The sequence below is a fragment of the Halichoerus grypus genome, chromosome 7 (assembly GCF_964656455.1).
Source record: "Halichoerus grypus chromosome 7, mHalGry1.hap1.1, whole genome shotgun sequence".
NCBI lineage: Eukaryota > Metazoa > Chordata > Mammalia > Carnivora > Phocidae > Halichoerus > Halichoerus grypus.
This window is the reverse complement of record NC_135718.1, coordinates 48,365,988-48,387,127: the sequence shown is the minus strand read 5'-3', so window position 1 is coordinate 48,387,127 and position 21,140 is coordinate 48,365,988. Positions and strand designations below refer to the sequence as shown.

At 50.5% G+C, this 21,140-nt stretch overlaps 1 protein-coding gene across 7 annotated transcripts in view; it reads right to left on the bottom strand.

Annotated features, from left to right (window-relative positions):
• Positions 1-1,670, bottom strand: part of DLG5 (discs large MAGUK scaffold protein 5) — a 221,029-nt gene extending 219,359 nt beyond the window's left edge. For 2 of the 7 annotated variants that reach the window (XR_013449724.1, XM_036089831.2), the window contains exon 1: positions 736-1,669. Coding sequence is in view for 4 of the 7 variants with exons in the window: in XM_036089831.2 (XP_035945724.1) it covers positions 736-1,039 (304 nt within the window). In the remaining 3 variants the exon portion in view is untranslated. Of the gene's footprint in view, positions 1-735 lie in introns of all 7 variants that reach the window. The other 5 variants (XM_036089833.2, XM_036089832.2, XM_078077524.1 and 2 more) reach the window with 3 other exon arrangements.
• Between the last annotated feature and the right edge of the window lie 19,470 nt (positions 1,671-21,140).

The following is a 21,140-nucleotide window of genomic DNA, read 5'->3' as shown; positions in this document are numbered from 1 at the left end:
CAACACACACACAGGAATACTCACAAACCCATCACCCAAGGGCACCAGCCACCAGCCTTCCCTCCTCAGGCAGCTCAGCACCGCCGGGGAGGGATCTGAGCCCCAACAGCCACTACCAGGATTTTCCCATGGTGCAATGCAACTTCCCCAACTTTTCCAGGCCCACAGTTTCCAAAGAAACCTAACAGGCATTGTGCATAATCAAGCGCAAGTCTGGGTGAGCAAACAGACTGAACTCTGGGCAGAGGGAGCAGACAGAGTCAAGAAAGTGAAAAAGCACCAATGGTCACGAAACGGGGTGGCAGGGGCCAAAATTCAGGAGGACCAGTCCTGGCCCAGGCTCCATTCTCCTAGACTGTATCACTGATTAAAGCCTAGCAGGGACTCCCAAATGACCGGTGGATGATGAAGAGTCTTAGGAAAGGGACTGCGGGACATCCCTCCGAGGTCGGCTGGACCTGGTGGTCTCAGGAGCACCCCGATGCCGTGGCAACCGGAGAGTCAGGGCCTGCAGTGCCGGGCATTGTTCACAGCGACGGGCGGGACCGGGGGAGGAGGTGCGAAGTAGGGGACCACGCAAGTCCCCCCCGCTCCCCAGACGGCCCAAGGGAGGGAAGCCCCGACCCACGGCCAGAGCCCGGTGAATGAGTGGCCCTCGAGAGTTCCCCCCTGGGAGCTGCATAGAGAGATGGTGGAAGGCCGTCCCAGAGGCCGGGCCAGGGGTCTGCCACTCACCGGCGCCCTCCGAGGGCTGCGGCGGCCCGACGACGCCGTTCAGGTAGAGAATGGGCAGCAGGTGAGGCTGTGTCTTCTCCAGCGCCGCCCGCAGGTCCTGGAAGTGGTCCCGCTCCTTGGCCAGCAGCAGCTTGAGCAGCAGCTCCGCCTTGGCGCCTCCCGCCTCCTCGTCCAGCTGCCGCCGCTCGCCGGGGCTCAGCGCTCCCGCGGCCTCGAGCAGCCCGAGCACGGCCTCCACCTCGGTCATGGCCTGGGCCAGGCTCTGCTGACACTGGGCGAGCAGCTCCCGGCGCTGGGGCTCCATGGTGGCGGGCCGCCCCGCCCCGCCCCGCGGACGGCTCCGGCTCCCCGAGGCCGGCAGGCGGGCGGGCGGGCGGCGGCGGCGAGTGGCCTCGGGCGGCGGGCGCTCGGCTGCAGCCCTAGCGCGCCCGGGGCCGCGGGGCCGCGGGGGCCATGGGCCGGGGCCTGGCGGGCTGGGGGCCCGGGCGGCGAGCGGCGCTCAGCAGCGGCCGCCTCCCGGGCTCAGGAGCGCAGCCATGTTGGCTGCGGCGGCGGCGGCGGGACTGGAAGAGGAGGAGGAGGAGGAGACGGAGGAGGAGAAGGAGGAGGCGGAGGAGGGGACGGCGGCCGGGGCGCGCCCCGAGGCCGGGCTCCAGCCGGGCATGCTCCCCCGCCCCCTCCGCGCGCGCCGCCCGCCGCTCCCTTCCCGGCCCCGCGAGAGATCGCGCCCCGGCTCCCGGGCCCCGCGCCGCCCCCCAAACTAGACCACAACTCCGCGGGGAAAGTCGCCGGCGCCGCGCTCGCCAGGCCCCCGACGGCTCGGGCCTGGCTCGGCGGCCGCCACGGCCGGGCTCACTGGGGCCCCGGGGCCGCCGCCAGCTCCGCCATGGCCCGAGACCCGCTGCCGCTGCCGCCGCCGCCGCCGCCGCCGCCTCCCGTCCCTCCGCCCTCTCCCTTCCCCCGCTGTCCCTCCGAGCGTCCGGGCGGCCGGTCCCGAGGGGATGGCGAAGGGGAGGGGTCCCCGCCTCCCCGCCCCCGGCCCGCCCGGGAGGCGGGGACGCCGCGCTCCCTCGCTCGCTCTCCGGGGCCCCGAGGCCCTGGCGCAGCCGGGGGTGGAGACGCGGAGTTAGGGGACTCGCGTGAAGCAGCCGGTACCCCAGCGCCCCCTCCGCCGGACACACGGCGAGCCCCCGGGCTATTGGAGACGGCCTCAAACAAAACCATGCCCCCCCGCCCCCCCCCGCCAATCCAGTGTCTCTAATCTGAGAACTCCAAAATATAAGCCTGGACACAAGTGAGGAGGGAGTCCGCTAAATTTGGACATCTCCAAATTAAGACCCCCTCAGAATCTGTGAGATTTCCCCCACTCCAAGGAACCCCTAGAGAATTTCCCAATAGACTCCCCTGAGTCTCGGTTAATCAGGATCTTTGCCCTCACCCCCATTTGAGACGGCTTGGCCCCAGAGTCTTAGAGGGGTTTTGGATCTTGGGAGGAGCAGGGGATGTGTTGCTAGATGAAGAAGAGAGTGGTGGGGGTTTTGCGGTGGAGCCCTTGATCTTTTTGGCAAGATGTCACCACGAGATTCTAGCTAGTCTCAAAGGCAGCAAATCAATGGACTACAGAAACCTTGTACCCTGACGCCCTCAGTGAGGACCTACAGTCCCACTGGAGTCAAGAACTCTTCTGCCCTCCTTTATAGCCTTTTGCAGACACATACCACTTACCTCCCAAATGCGGGAGGTGGTCCTTAAAGCTAGAGTCCCAACTGTTTGCTCTCAGTAACCCCACCCCACTAGCGTAAAGTGGGATCCCAGGCCCATTGCAAATGTCTGTGCTGGACCGAATGAATCTCAGTCACAAACGCTAGGGGCCCCGGGGGCCTTTACTCCTGACATTCACTTCCACCGCCCCCCACCCCCTGCATTCCTTTCCTGCCTCCAAAAGCAAAATTTTCTCCAAGATTCTGCCTCTTTAAGGGGAAGAGTCATTTTTATTTAATGGAAACAAACTTTATATACATAGTGGTTAGAAACAAGGGGACCAGAATTTGCACTTCACTGTTGGATTTCCCTTTAAATAACTGTGCAACGTGGGAGCAAATCAGTTTCTCTGGCTGATCTCACTTTTCTCCTCAGGAAAACAAGGTGGGAAGAGTGTATTTAATCAGGGGTTATTAGCCTTGAGTTCATGAATAAGCTAGAGGGTGTCAGTGCAGCTTTTGAAATTATGTGAACATTTTTGTGGACATGCATGTATTTCTGGGATGGGGGGGTCCATAGCTTTGATTAAATTGTTTAAGGCCTCGGGGCGCCTGGGTGGCTCAGTCGTTAGGTGTCTGCTTTGGGCTCAGGTCATGATCCCAGGGTCCTGGGATCGAGTCCCGAGTCGGGCTCCCTGCTCAGCGGGAAGCCTGCTTCTCCCTCTCCCACTCCCCGTGTTTATGTTCCTGCTCTCACTATCTCTCTCTGTCAAATAAATAAATAAAATCTTTTAAAAAATAAATAAATAAAAATAAATTGTTTAAGGCCTCCATGACCAAAAATGGACTCCAAAATGACAGAACTAAATTCTTTTAAGAAGCCTCCCTGCTCAGATAGTCTGGGCTTCTCTTAGCTGAGCAAGGTTCTAGGGGAGGGGAAGGCTGGCTACTGCGCAGTGCCAGGGTCTAGACAGGCTCCCTCTAGCTGTCCCTTCCCCCCTACCCCTGAGACATGGTTCCCCCTTTTGGCCACCACCTCCCCTGCAGCAACTGCAGAGGCCGAAATCATCTGCAAAGGCATCCATCCTTCAGGACACACCTGAAGGACAGGACCTCTGTTCTTACCTGGATTAACTAGAAATCTAGGGGATGGGAAGAAGGAGGAACGTGGGAGGAGGAGAAGCTGGAGACTATTTGGTTTACGGTTAGAACCAACTGTTAAGTCCTGATCCAAAGGGTGCCTGAGACAGCAGGGAGGCATAGTGTCCTAGTGCCCCCTAAAAGGATGGTGGTAGCATGTGTGTTTTCTCTCTGGAAGCCTTCCAGGAATGCAATGAGGAAGCTCATTTGCTAAGAGCACTTTCTCCCAGTGATGGACACTACTTTCAGCAAACCCTTTATTGGAAACTATGGCATTTTATGCAAAACACAAATTCTGGAGGAAAAAGTTGACTTTATAAACATATTTAACTTTAGCATTCCTTTCACCAGTGACCTTGTATTTCCGTAGCATTTTATACCCATCAGGACACCTTCCCACACACTATGTCCCTTGTGCCCTGTTCTGGGTTGAATTGTACCCCCCTAAAAGATATGTTCATGCCCTAACTCCCAGTACCGGTGAATGTAACCTTCTTTGGAAATAAGGTCTTCGTGATGTAATCAAGTTAAAATAAGGTCCAACAGGATTCGGGTGGGCCCTAATCCAATGATTGGTGTTCTTATACGAGGGAAATTTGGACACCGACACGCACATAGAGAATACTATGTATTGTCTCCCAGAAGACGGAAGCAGAGGTTGGCGTGATAGGTCTACCAGCCAAGGAACACCAAGGATTACAGGCAACCACCAGAAGCTAGGAAAGAAGCCTGGAATGGATTCTCCCTCAGAGCCCTCAGGGACACCGGCCCTGTGAAGCTTGACTTCAGACTTCTGGTCTCCAGAACTGTGAGCTACTAGATTTCTGCTGCACGGTTTATGGTCATTTGTATGGCAGTCCCAGGAAACACAGCCCCCTCACGATGGAGGAAGTTTGAAGGACAAAGCTGGGCATTCCCATTTTACAAAACACCTGACCACTACTGCTTGAGAATTTTTCCGTAGATGTACCCACTTTTCCTTCTTCTGATCTTAGAAACAGAGGGCCCCTCCTCCTTGAGAACAGGCCTTTCATGTTCTGGGTACAATCCCTGCACTCTCCACGCATGTGTGCACATGGTCTGGCCCCTGCACTGACCCCGGTCTCCCCATGCTCAGAGGCGCCCTTCCCTCTCTCATGCCTCCACAGGCTCATAGACCGCTCACTCCCTAGTTGGTGCTTTGCAATCCGCCTTCTGAGCACAGCTCCACACAGAAAAGTGCTCTCTCCGCAGGCCGTCACCTTTCACACCTCCTGCGGTGTCCACTCTGCTCTGCTTCACCTCACTCTGAGAACTCCTTGTTCTCCCTCAGACCCCTCCCACCCCCACTAGCTCCTTTCTCCCCGTGGCTGACCCTTCATCCCTCTTGTCTCCCCAGCTCCCTCCCTCCTACAGGGCAGTCCCACTAGAGCTGAACAGAAATGCTCTCAGATCCCACCACAGACACTCAGTGGCTCTGTATGCCTGGGCTCCTGCTTAACTTTTCTGAGCCTCCGTTTCTGCATTTCTAAACTGGGAATAAACATCACCCTTTGGCAGAGTTAGGAGGGTTCAGAGCTAGGGCTGATACAAAGCCCTAGCACAATGCCTGGTATCTGGTGGGCATAGAACCCCCATAATGTAGCACTTGATCAGGCAACTTCCGCAGACAGAATGCCTGATTTAAATACTAGCTTTGCAACTTAGTAGCCATGTGATGTTGGGTAAAACTCCTGTGCCTCAGTCTCCTCATCTTTAATATAGGGATATCATTAGAGTATTAAAGTAGTTAGTGCTCAAAAGTACGTATATATATATAAAGTAGTTAGTGCTCAATCACTGGTAGATGTCACTGTGCTTTTGGCTTCTACTCTTGTGGGTCTGAGAGGAAAGACTCTCCAAGGCACGTAGAGACAGGTTTTGAGCAGCTGTTTCCAGATTCCTGAATGAAAGGCTGTGGCCTCCGGCTTAAAGACTTGCATTTGACTTGTATTCAGATGGCAAGAGCAGGGGCCCCTTCTACCTTGTTCTCTGCCGTATCCCCCTAGCACGGCGCCTGGCCTGTGTTAGCGGCTCAGTACATATTTTTTAATTAATCTGTGAACATATGAATGAATAAACTCGAGTTTTTGCACTGTGGCTCCATTTCAAAAATAATTTCTGCCAAAAACAGAAAGATGGGAAGAATACCTCAGCTAGGAGCAGCCTCAGAAGCAAAATGAGAGAGATACCCCCAGAAGTGGGCAGCAGGTGGGGAGCTCAGTATAGGTGCCCGAACTCCACCCACTTTGGAGCCACCTCCCCCTCTCCCCACTGTGCTAAGCACCAGGAGCCGCACCCTCTCCTGCCTTGCCCTGCTACACGCTGGACCCACCAGACCCTGCTGGGAAACCGATGCTCAAACTAATGTAGTATTTGAAGGCAAGGCCCCCTCCAGGACTGCAAGCCCAGTCCTGCCTGGGAGTGTTAATCCTTTGATTCAGAGCCCATTCTTCACATTTCAACTTCGATGTTATTTACTTTAAGAAGCCAGACATGCCTTTCCAACCTCCTCTCATAAGGGCAAAATGGCCCCACCTAAGATGTCCACATCCAGTCCCCAGAACCTGTGAATGTGAAGTGTGTTATGTTACAAGGCAAAAAGGGATAGTGCAGATGTGATTAAAGTTACAGACTTTAAGATGGGGACAGCTGCCTGGATTAGGCAGGGGGGCCCGGGCAAACCACATGAGCCCTTAAAAGCAGAGAATTTTCTCAGATTGGAGACAGTAGAGGGGGAAGTCGAGAGATTGCAACCACGAGAAGGATTTGACTTGCCGTTGGGGGCTCTGAGACGTAGGGGCCCAGTGCAAAGACCCAAGAGAGGCTATAGAAGCAAGGGATGGTCTCCAGCTGATAGCCAGCAAGCAAACAGCCTCCCTATTAGAGCCCCGCCGGCTGATAGCTTGATGTTTAGGCTTGTGAGACTCTGAGTGTAGAAACCAGTTGAGCCAACTGGGACTTCAGACCTTCAGAGCTATGAGATAGTAAATATGGGTTTTAAAGCCCTACGTTTGAGGCAAGTTTGTTATGGCAGTCGTAGAAAACTGACAATTCCCAAAGCCTCTGAGCTCTGCAGACACAGGAACAATATCTTCGTGTTCACTGCGAAACCCCCAGTACTTACCATGACGCCCGCCGTTTGGTAGGCACTTAACAACAACAACAACAACAACAAAACAGCAACAACCCTGTTGTATGAGTGAATGGAAACCTACTCTTCCAGCAGGACTTGCTTTGGGGGTAATTATTTATGGCATCTTTTAAAAACAAAATCCAGTTCTCCACCAACAATCCGAGGGAAGGTTTTCGAATGAAGAAACTTAGAAACCAGGCTTTCTCTGCAGTCTGAGTGAGCTGGGGCCCCAGAGGCCTCTGACCCTGAATTTTATGTTCTAATAGATAAGCAACAGCTGTTCCCTGGAGGAAGCGATCCTGGTGCTCCGCTCCACGTGTGCAGCTCCTTTGGCAGGAAACAAGGCTGCACGCGAGAGAGCGCGTGAGCATGTGTGCACAACACGCGTGGGAGGGCATCGTGGGACTGTTTCTCTGTGAGCGGGGGTGTCTGTGAGTACACAGGGATGTGTGTGAGCAGAGATGTAATCCTTTCTAGGATAGTCTCCCTGCCCCACCCTAGAAAGTGCGTGTGGCCCTATCCCTGAGGTGTGACATTTAAAAGGATCTCCTTGCAGAGTTCTTGAACTGAATGAATTCCCCCAGGATGCTGAAAATGGAATTCTATTTATGAAGACGCTATGTTTCACCCCACTTTTTAAGAATGCTGTGACAATGAAATGAACTATATACCTGTTTAGAAAAAATACTAGCTTAAGCTAGGCTCTTGGTAGCTTCTCGAATCATGAAGACATTTTTCCTCCAAACGGCTTTTGTTCTTAGTTCAGGAATAGCCCAGAGGCAAATTTCCTAAAATTTTAAAACAGGAAATCTGGGAGAGTCTCATTTAGTAATAAGGCTTGCCCAAGGTACTGGGACAGGGTGAGATCAGAGATTCAAAGCATTTGAGAACCTTAGAAAGAATTAATTAATGATTAACAATTAAATAAATAGTTAACAACTATTTATTGAGTGCTCACTGTGTGCCGTGCCCTAGGCTAGGCCCGAGGGCTACCCGCCTCATCTTGCAAACGAAGAGCCAAGAAGTTGCTTGCCCAAAACTACACTGTCAGAACTGGGGCAAGGATTCAAGTTCATCACTTACATTCATCGCTCTGTCTAGACTAGCCCGTGCCCTCCTTTGAGTCTTCAACTGCAGTTATTTTAGTCCCTCTGCGTACCCACACAAACTGTCTGCAGCAGCCCTGCAAGGCTCATGCCCCAGCTCCCATCCTTTATCCTTCCTCGGCATTTATCTCCCTCTCCTTCTGCCTGCCACTCCCCCTGCTTGTTCTCTCTCTCTCTCTGTGTCAAATAAATAAATAATCTTTTTTTTTAAAAGATTTTATTTATTTGACAGAGAGAGACACAGTGAGAGAGGGAACACAAGCAGGGGGAGTGGGAGAGGGAGAAGCAGGCTTCCTGTTGAGCTGGGAGCCTGATGCAGGGCTCGATCCCAGGACCCTGGGATCATGACCCGAGCCAAAGGCAGACGCTTAATGACTGAGCCACCCAGGTGCCCCAATAAATAAATAATCTTAAAAAAATATTAAACACTTCCAGAGGGTGTCCCTTCTACAGAAACCAGTTTGAAGCCACATTTGGAAAGGTTCTGATATCATGTGATACATCTTCCTTTAGTTACTTCTCCCAAAGCGTTGTTAGTTTGACAACAATGATGCTGAACTTCAGGTATGAGCAGTCATCTTCATGAAGCTTAGTGGGGCAAGACTGGTCAGCCTAGTCTCCCATCTATGCTTCAAGAATTGCAGGATTCCCCTCATCAGAACACTGCTACCTCCTCATTTCCTCAAGAGTCTTTGCTAGCTCCCCATTGCCTACAGGACCAAGTGCACCTCCTCAGCTGGATGTCTAAGGTTTGCCGGCTTCTAATGTCATCTATTATCCCCACCCCATCCCGACCCCCGAATGCTCCAGTGACTGACCCTCTCTAGCCCTCTCCTCCGATGCCTCCTCTTTACCTGTCCAAACCCCTCTCAACGTTTAGGACCAGGAAAGCCTCCTGCTGACTCCACCCTCCCCTCCCCAGAACTCCAGAGGTGCTTCGGCCTCAAACCACTTCTCCCCCTGTTGCCTTCACCCATTGTCTCGCATTGTTTACCGTGTCGCCGGGGTAGGTTCTAGCACCCAAACACACTGGGACAGGGACTTCGCAGTGCTACTTTTCTCACAGCCCTGCCAGGATGGCCCTATGATGGTAGAGGCCTGCAGCAGATGCTTCAGAAGTACCTGAGGATCCAAAAAACCCAGGCAAAGGAGCAGAGGGAAGCTAGCACCTTTCCACCCTTCAGACCTCACTTTAAAGGTCATTTCTGCAGAAGCCCACCCAGATCCAGCATCTCCCCCAAATTATCAAAATGGGCTTCGAGTCCCTTTGAGCAGTAACTTTCCTTCCTGGCATTTCTCACAGTTTACATCATCTCTTATGGGACACCAAGACTCTAAGCTCCACTGAACACCTGTCCGGCTCACCTGTGCATCACCAGCATCTCGTCTGATGCCTGACAGAGGCTCAGAACTATGTGTTGTAAGAGCGAATTAGAGAAGGCCAGGAGATTACCTGCTTCTGGAGCCTGTGGTTGCGCTCAGGAACTCCCTGGGGCCACTTCATCTCTCTGGTCTAGACCAGAGACTCTAGTCTGGGAGCACCAGGGTCTCTAGGCTTATTACAGCCCCAGCCACAGGGCACACGATGACAGTCCCCCTTTCCTGAGGGCCAACTACACGCCCTGCACTAAAACGTCTCCCTGGCAGCCCCCAGTTACTACTCTCCACCACACACGGCTAGTATGCGCCACCATCAGCTCCATTCGACAGATGAGGTCCCCGAGGCTCAGCATTCCTACCTCCCCCAGCCCACTGGCCGTGTGTGTGTCTCTCATCCGGTAGGGAGAAGAATCCCTACCGGCCAAGAAGCCTCGGAAAATGCATCAGAACTACCCCTGCCTTCCAAGGAATGAAACCCCGTGGCCAGAGAACAAGCTAGAACGCGACAGTTGTAAAGCTGTGCAGACATACGTACATCAAGTGCAAACGGACCCATGGCCCTGGCGAACTCTTGGAGGTGGAAAGAATGAACCAAAGCCAGAAACCGCCTGCTAGAGGGGACGGTGCAGCCTGGGAACTCTGGTTTGGGTAAAATCAGAAGCCCACCGGAGCCCCAACCCCTCCAGGGCATTCGAAATCCTTTCGCACATTCTCTCCGTTGTCTCTCCCCCACACCACGTGGTGGTCACCGTGCTTCTAGTCCACATGGAGGCTCAGAGGAGCAAGCCAACCTGCTCAGGATCGCAAAGATGGAAAGCGACAGCACCGGGGTAGAATTGACGGCCTTGGGAACAACTCCCCATGGGTGTCAGCAAGGCTGCTGTTGAAGCAAACCTCCCTGGTGGAGGAGAAACAGTGGCCGGATGGAATGCGGGCCTCTCGTTTCCAGCCAGGAAGCATCCAGCTCTGCACAGCTTTACTGGGGTTGGTCCCTGGGGGAAAGCACCTCCATGGGAGGCCTCATGAGGCCGCACACTCAGGCGGCGGGCCACAGCAGAGGTAGCTGCGGGAGTGCAAGGCCATGAGGACCTCTAGGAGACTGCAGATCTAAGTGGACAATGGCCAGGCCATATATAAAAATAGAACTCTGACCCACCATCTGAAGCCAAGGTCGGAGAGCCAACCCACTGCCTCCAGCAACTGGTCCAGGGACCAAACAATAATGCCTGCAGGAATCGGCCCGGTAGAGCCAGGACTTCAGAACTGACAGCTTCCCGGATTTCTGCCTCCAACGTAGGACCCACCGAAGAAAGCCAAATCGGCTTCCCTCGCCAATCCCACAGGGTGCTCCGCTTCCAGCTTCCCCCTGCCAAGCCTCCAGTCTGGGTGCTCCTGGAGTCTTCCCCCTTTCCACTACGAAACTTGACCACTTCTCCGCACACCAGAAAGCAAGTGATGGGGGCTGACTCCCTTGCTAGAGCAAATGGAGAGTAGATGGCCTCTGCTTATTCTCCTGTGGGCGGTCTCCATTTATTTCCACCTCTCTTAATTGCCTCATTGCTTTGTGACTCTGTTGTCATACCTGTGAAACAGGATAATAATTCTGGGCACAAATCTCTGGGGAAGAAACGGCCTTGGATTGCGGGAGAGCCTCCTGATATGCCCCCATTCCCTGAGTCCCCTCTGATCTCCATTCGGTGGCCACATAACCCAGTGCCCTCTTGTTTTGAGCACGCCTGGGTATATCCACATGTCCAGGGCCCTCATTTTTCTCAGAGAAGGACCCTGAAGCCCACGCAGAAGTGTCTACTTACCCCAGGTCCTCTCCTCCAGAGGCTTCTGAAAGCAAACACGTGAGCCTTTTCCGGAACTCCATGCATGTCACCTTTACCTACGGGTGAAAGTAAAGTGGGCTAAAGAGAGCAAAAGTGCACCCAACAGTGAGTTACCAGGAGCCCAGAAGCTTCCCAAGCAGGGAAGGTTCATCACGGCTTGTACATGGAGAGACTTTTCCTGCTTGGTTTCGGAGTGCCCCACCCAGCCTCTCCCAGCCTCCTTTATTCAGGCAACTCACTCTGGTGTCCCTTCCCTTTCCAGGGGTCAGCTCTACCCCCGGCTGGCCCCAGCTTGGCACAAGACAAAAGCAACAGGGCACGATGTCGGCGCATGAACTATTTTCACAGCTTCCCATGTATTAGCTCTCTCGGTCCTCAGAGCAGCCCGCTGAGTATGCGCCATTCTCAGCACACCCACTTCACAAATGGGGAAACTGAGTCACAAGGAGGTCGAGTGAGGTGTCCAAGGTCACACAATTAGCAAGTAGAAGAGGTGCCGAGAGGACAGACGTGAATAAGGCCTTCTCCACCTGAGGTCTAGCACCTTTCTGGGAATGAAGAGGCCACTCTGTTAATCCCCAGCCAGTCCCTCAGGGCCTCCCAAAGGGTGAAATGCCTTACATTCAGAAGGGAGCAGAATATACGTGTCGCTAGACAACACGTGCGATCACAGAGGAGAGAGTCTGACATCCAGATTCTGGGGCCCCAGCTCAGACCTGCGAGGCCAGGCCCTCCAGGGCAGCAGCCTGAGAACCTGAGCTATTAACCAGCGCCCCAGGTCAGTCTGGGAAACCGCGACCCCCACACCGGGACTCTGAATGCAGCTTGCGCACTAAGCTTGGAGAGCTTCCCAGCACACCAGCCCCAACAACACTCTGAGAGCCTCCACTGCTGTGCTAGGAGGGGCAGGAACACCTGGGATACAGAGCTGCAGGAAGGCCCATCCGGGCTCTCAGGTACATCACTGCCTTCAGCTCAAATGTTGCCCCCTCTATTAGAATCCAGGCCCCGAAGGCACGGGGCCAAATGAGGCCACATTTTAGAGACTCATGCGCGTCCGCGACTAGACTCTGAGCTGCAGGAGGAGAGGCCAGGTTTGTTCATCTGTACTGGTGAACTCCCCCCCGTCGCCCCCTCCCTCCTGCTGACACTTTGGGGACTTTCAATAATTGTCAGCTGAATGAATAAATTAATGACAGAGGGAGACAGATGTGTTAACAGCTCAGAGCAATTCAAGCAGAATGGAGTAAGTGCTAAATGGTGGTGGAATGAGTCATTATTGCTGACGGGGAAGGAAGAGGAGAAAGGCATTCATCCTCTCTCCTCTGCACTGTCAAAACAGAGCCTTAACTCTTCCTCCCTCCCTGTCTCTCTCACGTTCAGAAAAGAGCAGAAAATGCACGTGGATAGTTTAGAGTATAATGCCAGAGCACACACCCACAGAGTCACACCCTCTCCCGCCGCCCAGGGTAAGAAATAGCATTTAGCCAGACCTCCAAGGCCTCCTGTGCTCTCTCCACGGACAGACCATCACCCCCCTCTGCCCCTCCAATCTCCATCCTGAACCCGGTGTGAACCATTTTTGGCTTTTCTCTATAGTTTGGCCATGAATATATGTATGTATATGTATATATATATATATATCACTAAACAACACATTGTCTAGAGTGGCCTGGTTTTGGATTTTCTAGGATTGCACATTTTCTTCTGTGCCTCACGACCTTTCTGCAACATGATTTATTTAGAGTTTTGCCCATGCTGATGCTTGCAGTGGTAGTCCATTCCTTCTCCTGGTGGCATGGTCAATTCTATTGTGTCAACACACCACAATTTACGGAGCCATTCTCCTGTTGATGGTCATTTGGGTTGTGGCCAGTCTTTGGTGATTACTCACAGTGCTGCTGTATGTGACTCCCGACTGATGCACGTGTGCACAAATCTCTCTCAAGTGTTTAAAGGGAACTGCTGAAGGGCGCCTGGGTGGCTCAGTCGGTTAAGCGGCTGCCTTCGGCTTGGGTCATGCTGGGATCGAGCCCCGCATTGGGCTCTCTGTTCGGCGGGGAGCCTGCTTCTCCCTCTCTCTCTGCCTGCTGCTTCCCCTGCTTATGCTCTCTCACTCTCTGTCAAATAAATAAATAAAATCTTTAAAAAAAAAAAAACTTAAAAAAAAATAAAGGGAGTTGCTGGGTCACAGTATGCAATTGTTAACGTTAGCAGGTAAATGCCTAACTGCTTCCTGAAGTGATTCACCTGCTTCCAGGTATTCTCATCTGGAGTTCATCTCACTCGGTGGCACCAGGGTGGTCTCTCTAACACCAATTGAATTCACTTTCTTCAGGCTGAGAGTTTGAGGGAAACTAAAATCGTTCAGAAAGGCCACCAAAGGGAGTTAAGTCCAGAGTTTATTGGCTACTGTGACGGTTATGATTGTTTTACTGTGAGCAACAAGACCTCCCAAATAATAGCAGATTAGACTAGAAGTATATTCTTCTCCCACATAAATGAAGACCACAGGTCAGCTCTCTAGGTTGGTATAATGCTCCATGGTTTCTTCTATCTTATTCCACTGCTCTGCACATGACTTGAGCTGCTTAAACTTCCAAGAGGCTGCTTGAGCTCCAGCGATCACACTATACTCCAGCCAACAAGGATGAAAGAAAAAGAAAGTTTCCCTTTTTCTTTGAATACACTTTCAGGAAGTTACACAAGACACTTTCTCTTATATCCCAGTGGTTAACTGCAAGTGATGCTAGGAAATGTAGTCTTTATTCTTGTACCCATATGCCAACGATAAGAAAAAAGAAAGACTGGATTTGTAGGACAATGAACAATCCCTGCCATAGATGTCCTTGCTCAGAAGAGCACGTCCAAACAGTTCTGCCTAATGCCCTCACCATGCAAACATACACACACGACATATCTCAGAACACAAAATGTTGGAGAGAAAAACAGTTACCAAGGCCACATCCTGAAATGTTGCAAACTGTAATATCTGCTCACTTAGGAACCTGTGGTGCCCACATGGCCAGTTTTAAAGTAAGTTTTCTTCCCCAGTCATAGTTGTGTCATCCTCCTCTCTGGGTCCTCTACCTCTGTTTTTTGACACTTACAGCTTTTCTCCTGGGCCTCTCCTAAGGACTGGCTCTGAAAGCCCCTCTGATACATAAACATGGCACCGAAACCCAGATGGGATGGCCTAGAAGCCCACACACCTAACCCAGCTAAATATAAGGTCAATAGATAAACTTAACTGCAAGCAAATCCAGTTCTAACATTCCAGATAGTCTCAGCCTCAAAAACCTTCCAAGGCTCCTAACTGCTGGGAAGATATGACTAAAGTCTTGGCTGTTTGAGGCCCTTTCTAACCTGACCCTGACCTACCATTTTAGCTTTCGCTTCAACCATTGCCAACATGGATCAAAATATAATGAGAATAATGATGATGGTAATTCGTAACAATGATACTGGACGATATCTTTAAATGATTGTGTATTTTGTGCCAGTTCTTGTGTTAGACTAATTGCTATACATTCTGTTATTTAATCCTCACGGCTCCCCTACAATGGTGGCATTTTTGCCATTTTATGGATCAGGAAACTGAGGCTCAAAGGAGTCATAGAATTTTCCCAGAGTCCTCAATCTGGTGTGATAATCAGAATCCTCTGGTCTGGTCAGACCTTAGTCACCTTCAAGAGTGCAGCTCAAGGGGCACCTGGGTGGCTCAGTCGTTAAGCGTCTGCCTTCGGCTCAGGTCGTGATCCCAGGGTCCTGGGATTGAGCCCCGCATCGGGCTCCCTGCTAGGCAGGAAGCCTGCTTCTCCCTCTCCCCCTGCTTGTGTTCCTGCTCTCGCTGTCTCTCTCTCTGTCAAATAAATAAATAAAAAATCTTTAAAAAAAAAAAAAAAAAAAAAGAGTGCAGCTCAAATGTCCTTTCCTCCGTAACCCACCCCCATCTCCACCCCTAAGCAAAATGAAATGCTTCCTCCTCTGTGCTTCCCTGTACTATGTGCATTCTTGTGTGTAGCACTTTCCAACAAATAGTCAACAAATTGTCCCTGGTACCTATTAGGATGGGTGACTATGTTCCCGTCTCTCTGCCCAGCTGTATCTGGGTATGTTGGTGGAAGGAAGTGTGTCTCTTTAAAAAAAAATTATGATTTAATTGTGCAAAAGAGTCATAACATAAAACTTACCGTCTTAACCATTTCAAGTGTACAGTTTATTTTGTTTATTTTTTTAAAAGATTTTATTTATTTATTTGTCAGAGAAGGGGGGCGGGGAGAGAGAGAGAGAGCACAAGCAGGGGGAAGAGCAAGCAGAGGGAGAAGCAGGCTCTAGCCTGACACAGGACTCCATCCCAGGACCCTGACGTCATGACCTGAGCCAAAATCAAAGTCAGACACTTAACAGACTGAGCCACCCAGATGTCCCCCCCGCCTTTTTTAAAGATTTTATCAAGTGTACAGTTTAGTAGTGTTAAATATATGTACATCCTTCTGCAACCAATCTCCAGAACTCTTTTTATCTTGAAAAACTGAAACTCTGTATCCATTAAAGGACAACACCCTCCTCCCCCTCCCCCTAGCCCCTGACAACCACCATTCTGCCCTCTGTTTCTATGAATTTCACTACTCTAGGGACCTCAGATAACTGGAATCATACAATATTTGTCTCTTTATAATTTGCTTATTTTACTTAGCATAGTGTCCTTAAGGTTCATCTATGTTGTGTCATGTGCTGAATCTCCTCCCTTGTTAAGGCTGAGCTCCCAGTATGTGTACATTTCACATTCTGTTTATCCATTCATCCATCAGTAGACACGTGGGTGGGTTCCAGCTTTTGGCTGTTACGAGTAATGCTGCTGTGAACAAGGGTGTGCAAGTCTTTCTTCGAGACCCTGCTTTCACTTCTTTTAGGTCTACACTCAGAAATTGCTGGATCAGAGGTCCCTGGGTGGCTCAGTCGGTTAAGTGTCTGACTCTTGATTTTGGCTCAGGTCATGATCTCAGGGTCATGGGATTGAGCCCCGGGTCACCTAGGCGTGGAGCCTGCTTAAGATTCTCTCTCGCACGTTCTCCCTCTGCCCTTCCATTCGCTCTCTCTCCCCCCCAACAAAAAAAAAGAAAAGAAAAGAAAAGAAAAGAAATTGCTGGATCACATCTTTGCCAACACTTGTTTTTAATAGAAGCCATCCTAATGGGTGTGAGGTGGTTTACTTTATAGAATTCTTGCTAAATGAGCCCAGACCCTGGCATATCAGAGTATTTATGGAGTGAATGATTCAACCACAAATGGATGAGGTAGTTTTGTTTCCCAGCGTTTGTTTGATGAAGAAATAGTATCCGATAGTCTCGTGTCTTTTCTGAGCTCAAGAGTTTGAATTTGGATTGTTTGGCAGTAAGACTGCACATTCTCCATACAGTGGTGGCTTTGCCCTGAGCCCCGAGAGGTTGGCTTCTGCCTGCCAGGCCCAAGGCCCACCCTCAGTCCTCTCGGTGAGCAGCTCCTGGAGGTGGGGGGGAGAGGCAGTTTCTCCTCAGAGTCACTTCCCCAACCTGGCTCCACTCTGCACAAGGCAAACAAATCCAGGAGAAAAGAAACCAGCGGCCTTGTAAAAATCCAAGGACCCCCAGCCCACCAGGGATTCTCTGGGGGCCCGGGGAAGGGTAAGGGCAGGAGCCCAGCCCCCCACCCCCACCCCAGGGCTCAGGGGGGCAGAGAGGAGTCACATTTCAGGGACACTCCCAAGCTGACTTGAAAGCCCAAACCAGCAGCCGCCCCTGCTCTTGAGAACTCCTCTGGGTGCCTGTAGGCTTATGCTGGGCTGAGTCACTTCCTCACCTTAATTCTCCCTAATACCTTCCCTTTCTCTGCAGCTTTACTCCCGGCACCACCGTCTGAGCGTGGGATGTCTGGGGAAGCTGTGCAGGTGGGTCTGCTGAGCGGTCTGCCCACATACTGCAGACAGGACCGTGACTGGAGTCAGAGGATGTGGGGGGTGGGCGTGGGAGGGCACAAGTGAAGCCAGGTTTGTCTGCTGGCTCTGAAGCGCATCCTATCTCCGTAGCCAGCTTGATCTCTGCAAGCCTGAGCACAGGTCAACACCTCCAGGCAGGAGTCTTGAGGGGCAGGAACAGAGGCTAGAGGGTGGAGCAGAGGATGGAGGGGAGCAGAGGAAAGGGTGGGGAGCCATGGCTGCTCTGCGTTCCATCCAGTGCCATGTCGTCTGGAGAACAGGGCCACATCCTGAAGGTCAGGTTCAAAGGTTACTTTATTTGTGCCAGTTTCCTGGATGAGTCTAAGGAGGTCTCACTATCATCCTGCGCCTGTTTCTGGAAGTACCATTGTTCCTTTTATACCCGTAGGTACTCTTTCCTTCCCTGTCTGCAACTAAAGTTTTCTTCTAGGATCCTGGAGTCTTCATTTATATCTTAGCATTGCTTCCTGTGTCCGCCTGCCTCCGCTTGTATGTTCTAAGATAGAAATCACGGCAAGGTTTTGATTTCTAGTAAAGTTATTCATCCACATAGCTCAAAGAATCAAATAGCGGTGCAAGACTTATGAAAAAGAGGCTTCTCCCTCATCAGAGATGTCCACCTTCAATTGTTACGGCTCATTCTCACCCCAACAACCCATTAAGTCCCCATCCTTCCAACGTCGCCATATAGTAATTTGGTTAGAGCAGCAGTGTGTCCTGGGAGCATGGGCACCAGGTAAACATGATTCCCCTGGGGTTCTACTCTAAGCTATGGATGGACTGTGAGGACTTCCCTTTTCATGCACAAGGTTTTTAGTTCCCCCAGAGTGACTGATTATCCCCCCTCCTCCATTTGCTTCGTTTTCTTTGTACTCCGTGCCAAACTCTCTCAGTTGTTGAAATCTCCCCTCACTACACTCAGATGATATTCTACCAATTTCATTTCCTTAATGAACCCTCTCTTGGGGTTTTGTGACCTCGTCTGACTGGGGCTCCTTGTCTTCTGGGCCCATTACGTTGCCCTCCTCCTGCAGTCAGTCTGCCTTCAGAGGTATCCTGCGGGATTCTCTGCACTTCAGCCTGGGTCAGATTCCTGCTTCCTGTGCTCTCTCTTTTCTCCTTCTCCTTTTTTTTTTTTTTCTTTAAAAAAAGCAATATCTAGGCCCAATGTGGAGCTTGAACTTACGACCCTGAGATCAAGAGTCACACATGCTCCACCGACCGAGTCAGCCAGGTGCCCACCCCTTGCTGTCTGTCTTTTGCTTGGTTTACGGCCTTATTCTGGTGACACATCCTCCAGCAGCCTCCTAAGTCCATGAAAACAACTTTTTTTTGTCTTAAATGACTGAAAATTGTCTTTTTCTTTTTTTTTTTTTTTAAAGATTTTTTATTTATTTATTTGAGAGAGAGAGAATGAGAGAGAGCAAGCACATGAGAGGGGGGAGGGTCAGAGGGAGAAGCAGACTCCCCGCCGAGCAGGGAGCCCGATGCGGGACTCGATCCAGGGACTCCAGGATCATGACCTGAGCCGAAGGCAGTCGCCCAACCAACTGAGCCACCCAGGCGCCCGAAAATTGTCTTTTTCTACTTTCAAACCTGATTGATAATTTGGATGGATATAAAAATTTTAAGTTGGGGTTAACTTACCTTTAGAATTTTGAAAACATTGCGTAAGTGTCTTCTAACTTCCAGTGTTTCTTTTGAGACATTCAGGCCATTATTTCTTTTTTCTTTTTTTTTTTTAAAGATTTTGCTCATTTGACAGAGAGAGACACAGCGAGAGAGGGAACACAAGCAGGGGGAGTGGGAGAGGGAGAAGCAGGCTTCCCGCTGAGCAGGGAGCCCGATGCGGGGCCCAATCCCAGGACCCCGGGATCATGACCTGAGCCGAAGGCAGACGCCTAACGACTGAGCCACCCAGGCGCCCCCATTATTTCTTTTTTTTAAGATTTTATTTATTTCTGTGACAGAGAGAGAAAGAGAGAGAGCACAAGCAGTGTGAGGGGCAGGCAGAGGGAGAGGGAGAAGCAGACTCCCCACTGAGCAGGGAGCCCGACGATGTGATGCGGGGCTTGATCCTAGGACTCTGGGATCATGACCTGAGCCGAAAGCAGTCGCTTAACCAACTGAGCCACCCAGGCGCCCTCAAGCCATTATTTCTGATCTGTTCCCCCAACCCTTTGAAAATTTGCAGAACCTTCTTTTTGTCTTCTGTGTTCTGAATTATGATGATTTTTCGTGATGTGAGTCTGTTATCATCCATTGTGTCAGGTATTCAGTGGGCTTATTTATTTATTTATTTAAAGATTTTATTTTTAAATAATCTCTACACCCAATGTGGGGCTCAAACACACAACCCAAGATCAAAAGTTGCATGCTTCACCAACTGAGCCATCCAGGAACCCCTCCGTGGGCCCTTTTAATCTGGATGTCCATGTCCTTCATGTTTGGGAAAAATTCCTTCAAGCATTTTTTTGATCACTCCCTCCACTTCATTTTCTCTGTTTTTGCTTTTCTGGAAGTCCTGTTGCTCAGAGGGGGAGGGGCCTCCTGGATTAGCCCTCTAATTTTCTTGTCTCTTCCCTTCAATTTCCCCTGTCTGTGGTTTTGTACTACTTTTGGGGGAGATTTCCTCACCTTTATCTTCCAATCCTTCTATTGAGTTTTTTATTTCTGGTATTTAAAAAAGTTTTTTACAAGAAAAATGACTGCTTTAATATATTAGGAAAAATTTTACATAAACTCTGATCCATCCCTGCTCTAACTGGTAATAAATGCAGGATTTATTGCAAGGCATGATATTTTTAATTTTAAGAGTTCCTTTTTGGGGGCGCCTGGGTGGCTCAGTTGGTTAAGCATCAGAGTCTTGATTCTAGCTCAGGTCATGATCTCAGATCCTGAGATTGAGCCCCATGTAAGACTCTGCACTGGACATGGAGCCTGTTTAGGATTCTCAGTACCCCTCCCCCTCTGCCCCCTCTCCCCACTTGCGCACCCATGCTCTCTTTCTCTTTAAGAAAAATAAATAAAATCTTTAAAAAAAAAAAAGAGTTCCTTTCCCCTTTGAATGGTCCCTTTTTATATTTATTTATTTGTTTGTTTGTTTTTAGAGAGAAAGTGTACAAGCTGGGATGGGGGGGAGAGGCAGAGGGAGAGAGTGAATCCCAAGCTGGCTCCAAGCCCAGGGTAGAAGGGACACAGGGCTTGATCTCAGGATTCTGAGATCATGACCTAAGCGGAAACCAAGAGTCTGACACTTAACTGACTGATCCACCCAGGTGCCCCTGAATGCTCCCTTATTAAAAAAACAATAAAATTGTGTTTTTGTTTTAGTTTTGTATGTATATGTATCTACTATCTATATAAAATATGTCCATATATGTATAGTTAATAGTATTGTGTTCTTGTTTCAACAATGCATTATATTTTTAAAATCTCTCTATATTCATGATAGATTTTTTAAATTTTATTTTTAAAATTGTTCTTCATGCATAAACTGTTTTCTCTAACTTTTTTTCTCTGCTTATGTTTAGTGAGTGTCTGCCTTTCATGGCAGAGGCTTTCATCAGATGACTGGTAACACTGGTTATCTGAGTGAGGGCACTAAAAAGCCAATTGGAAACTCTGAGCGCGTGGCTGGAGCTTTTTGGCTGGGCACTTTTCTGCGGGGGATCTGACTGAGCCATATCATTGATGAACGCCTGGTGTTGGCATCTCCTTAGGGCTTTTTTCTTGGGCTAGTCAGATTCCCCAAAGTAGGCTTCCATGGGTCACCTGGAGTTGCAGGGTCCTGGGAGCCACATGAATAACGTAGGCTGGGGCTCCACACTTTGTCCATACTTGCTCGATACCACCCTTTAACTACGGAGCCCCATGACTAGCTTAGCCCAATATCTTCTAATCTGGAGACCCTCTGGTTTACTTTCTCCTGAGAATAAACTTTCAGTTTTATGCAATGTTTAGATGGGAGAATAGGAGTGAGTATTTGGGGTGTAATTTCTTTGTAAATTTCCAAACAGTTCTCTTGTTCTTAGCCTGAACTTCACGGCTAGTGCTGGTGCCACCAACTTCTGAGCCTTTCGGAGATGCCGTGTAGTAAATCTAGTTGCCTTT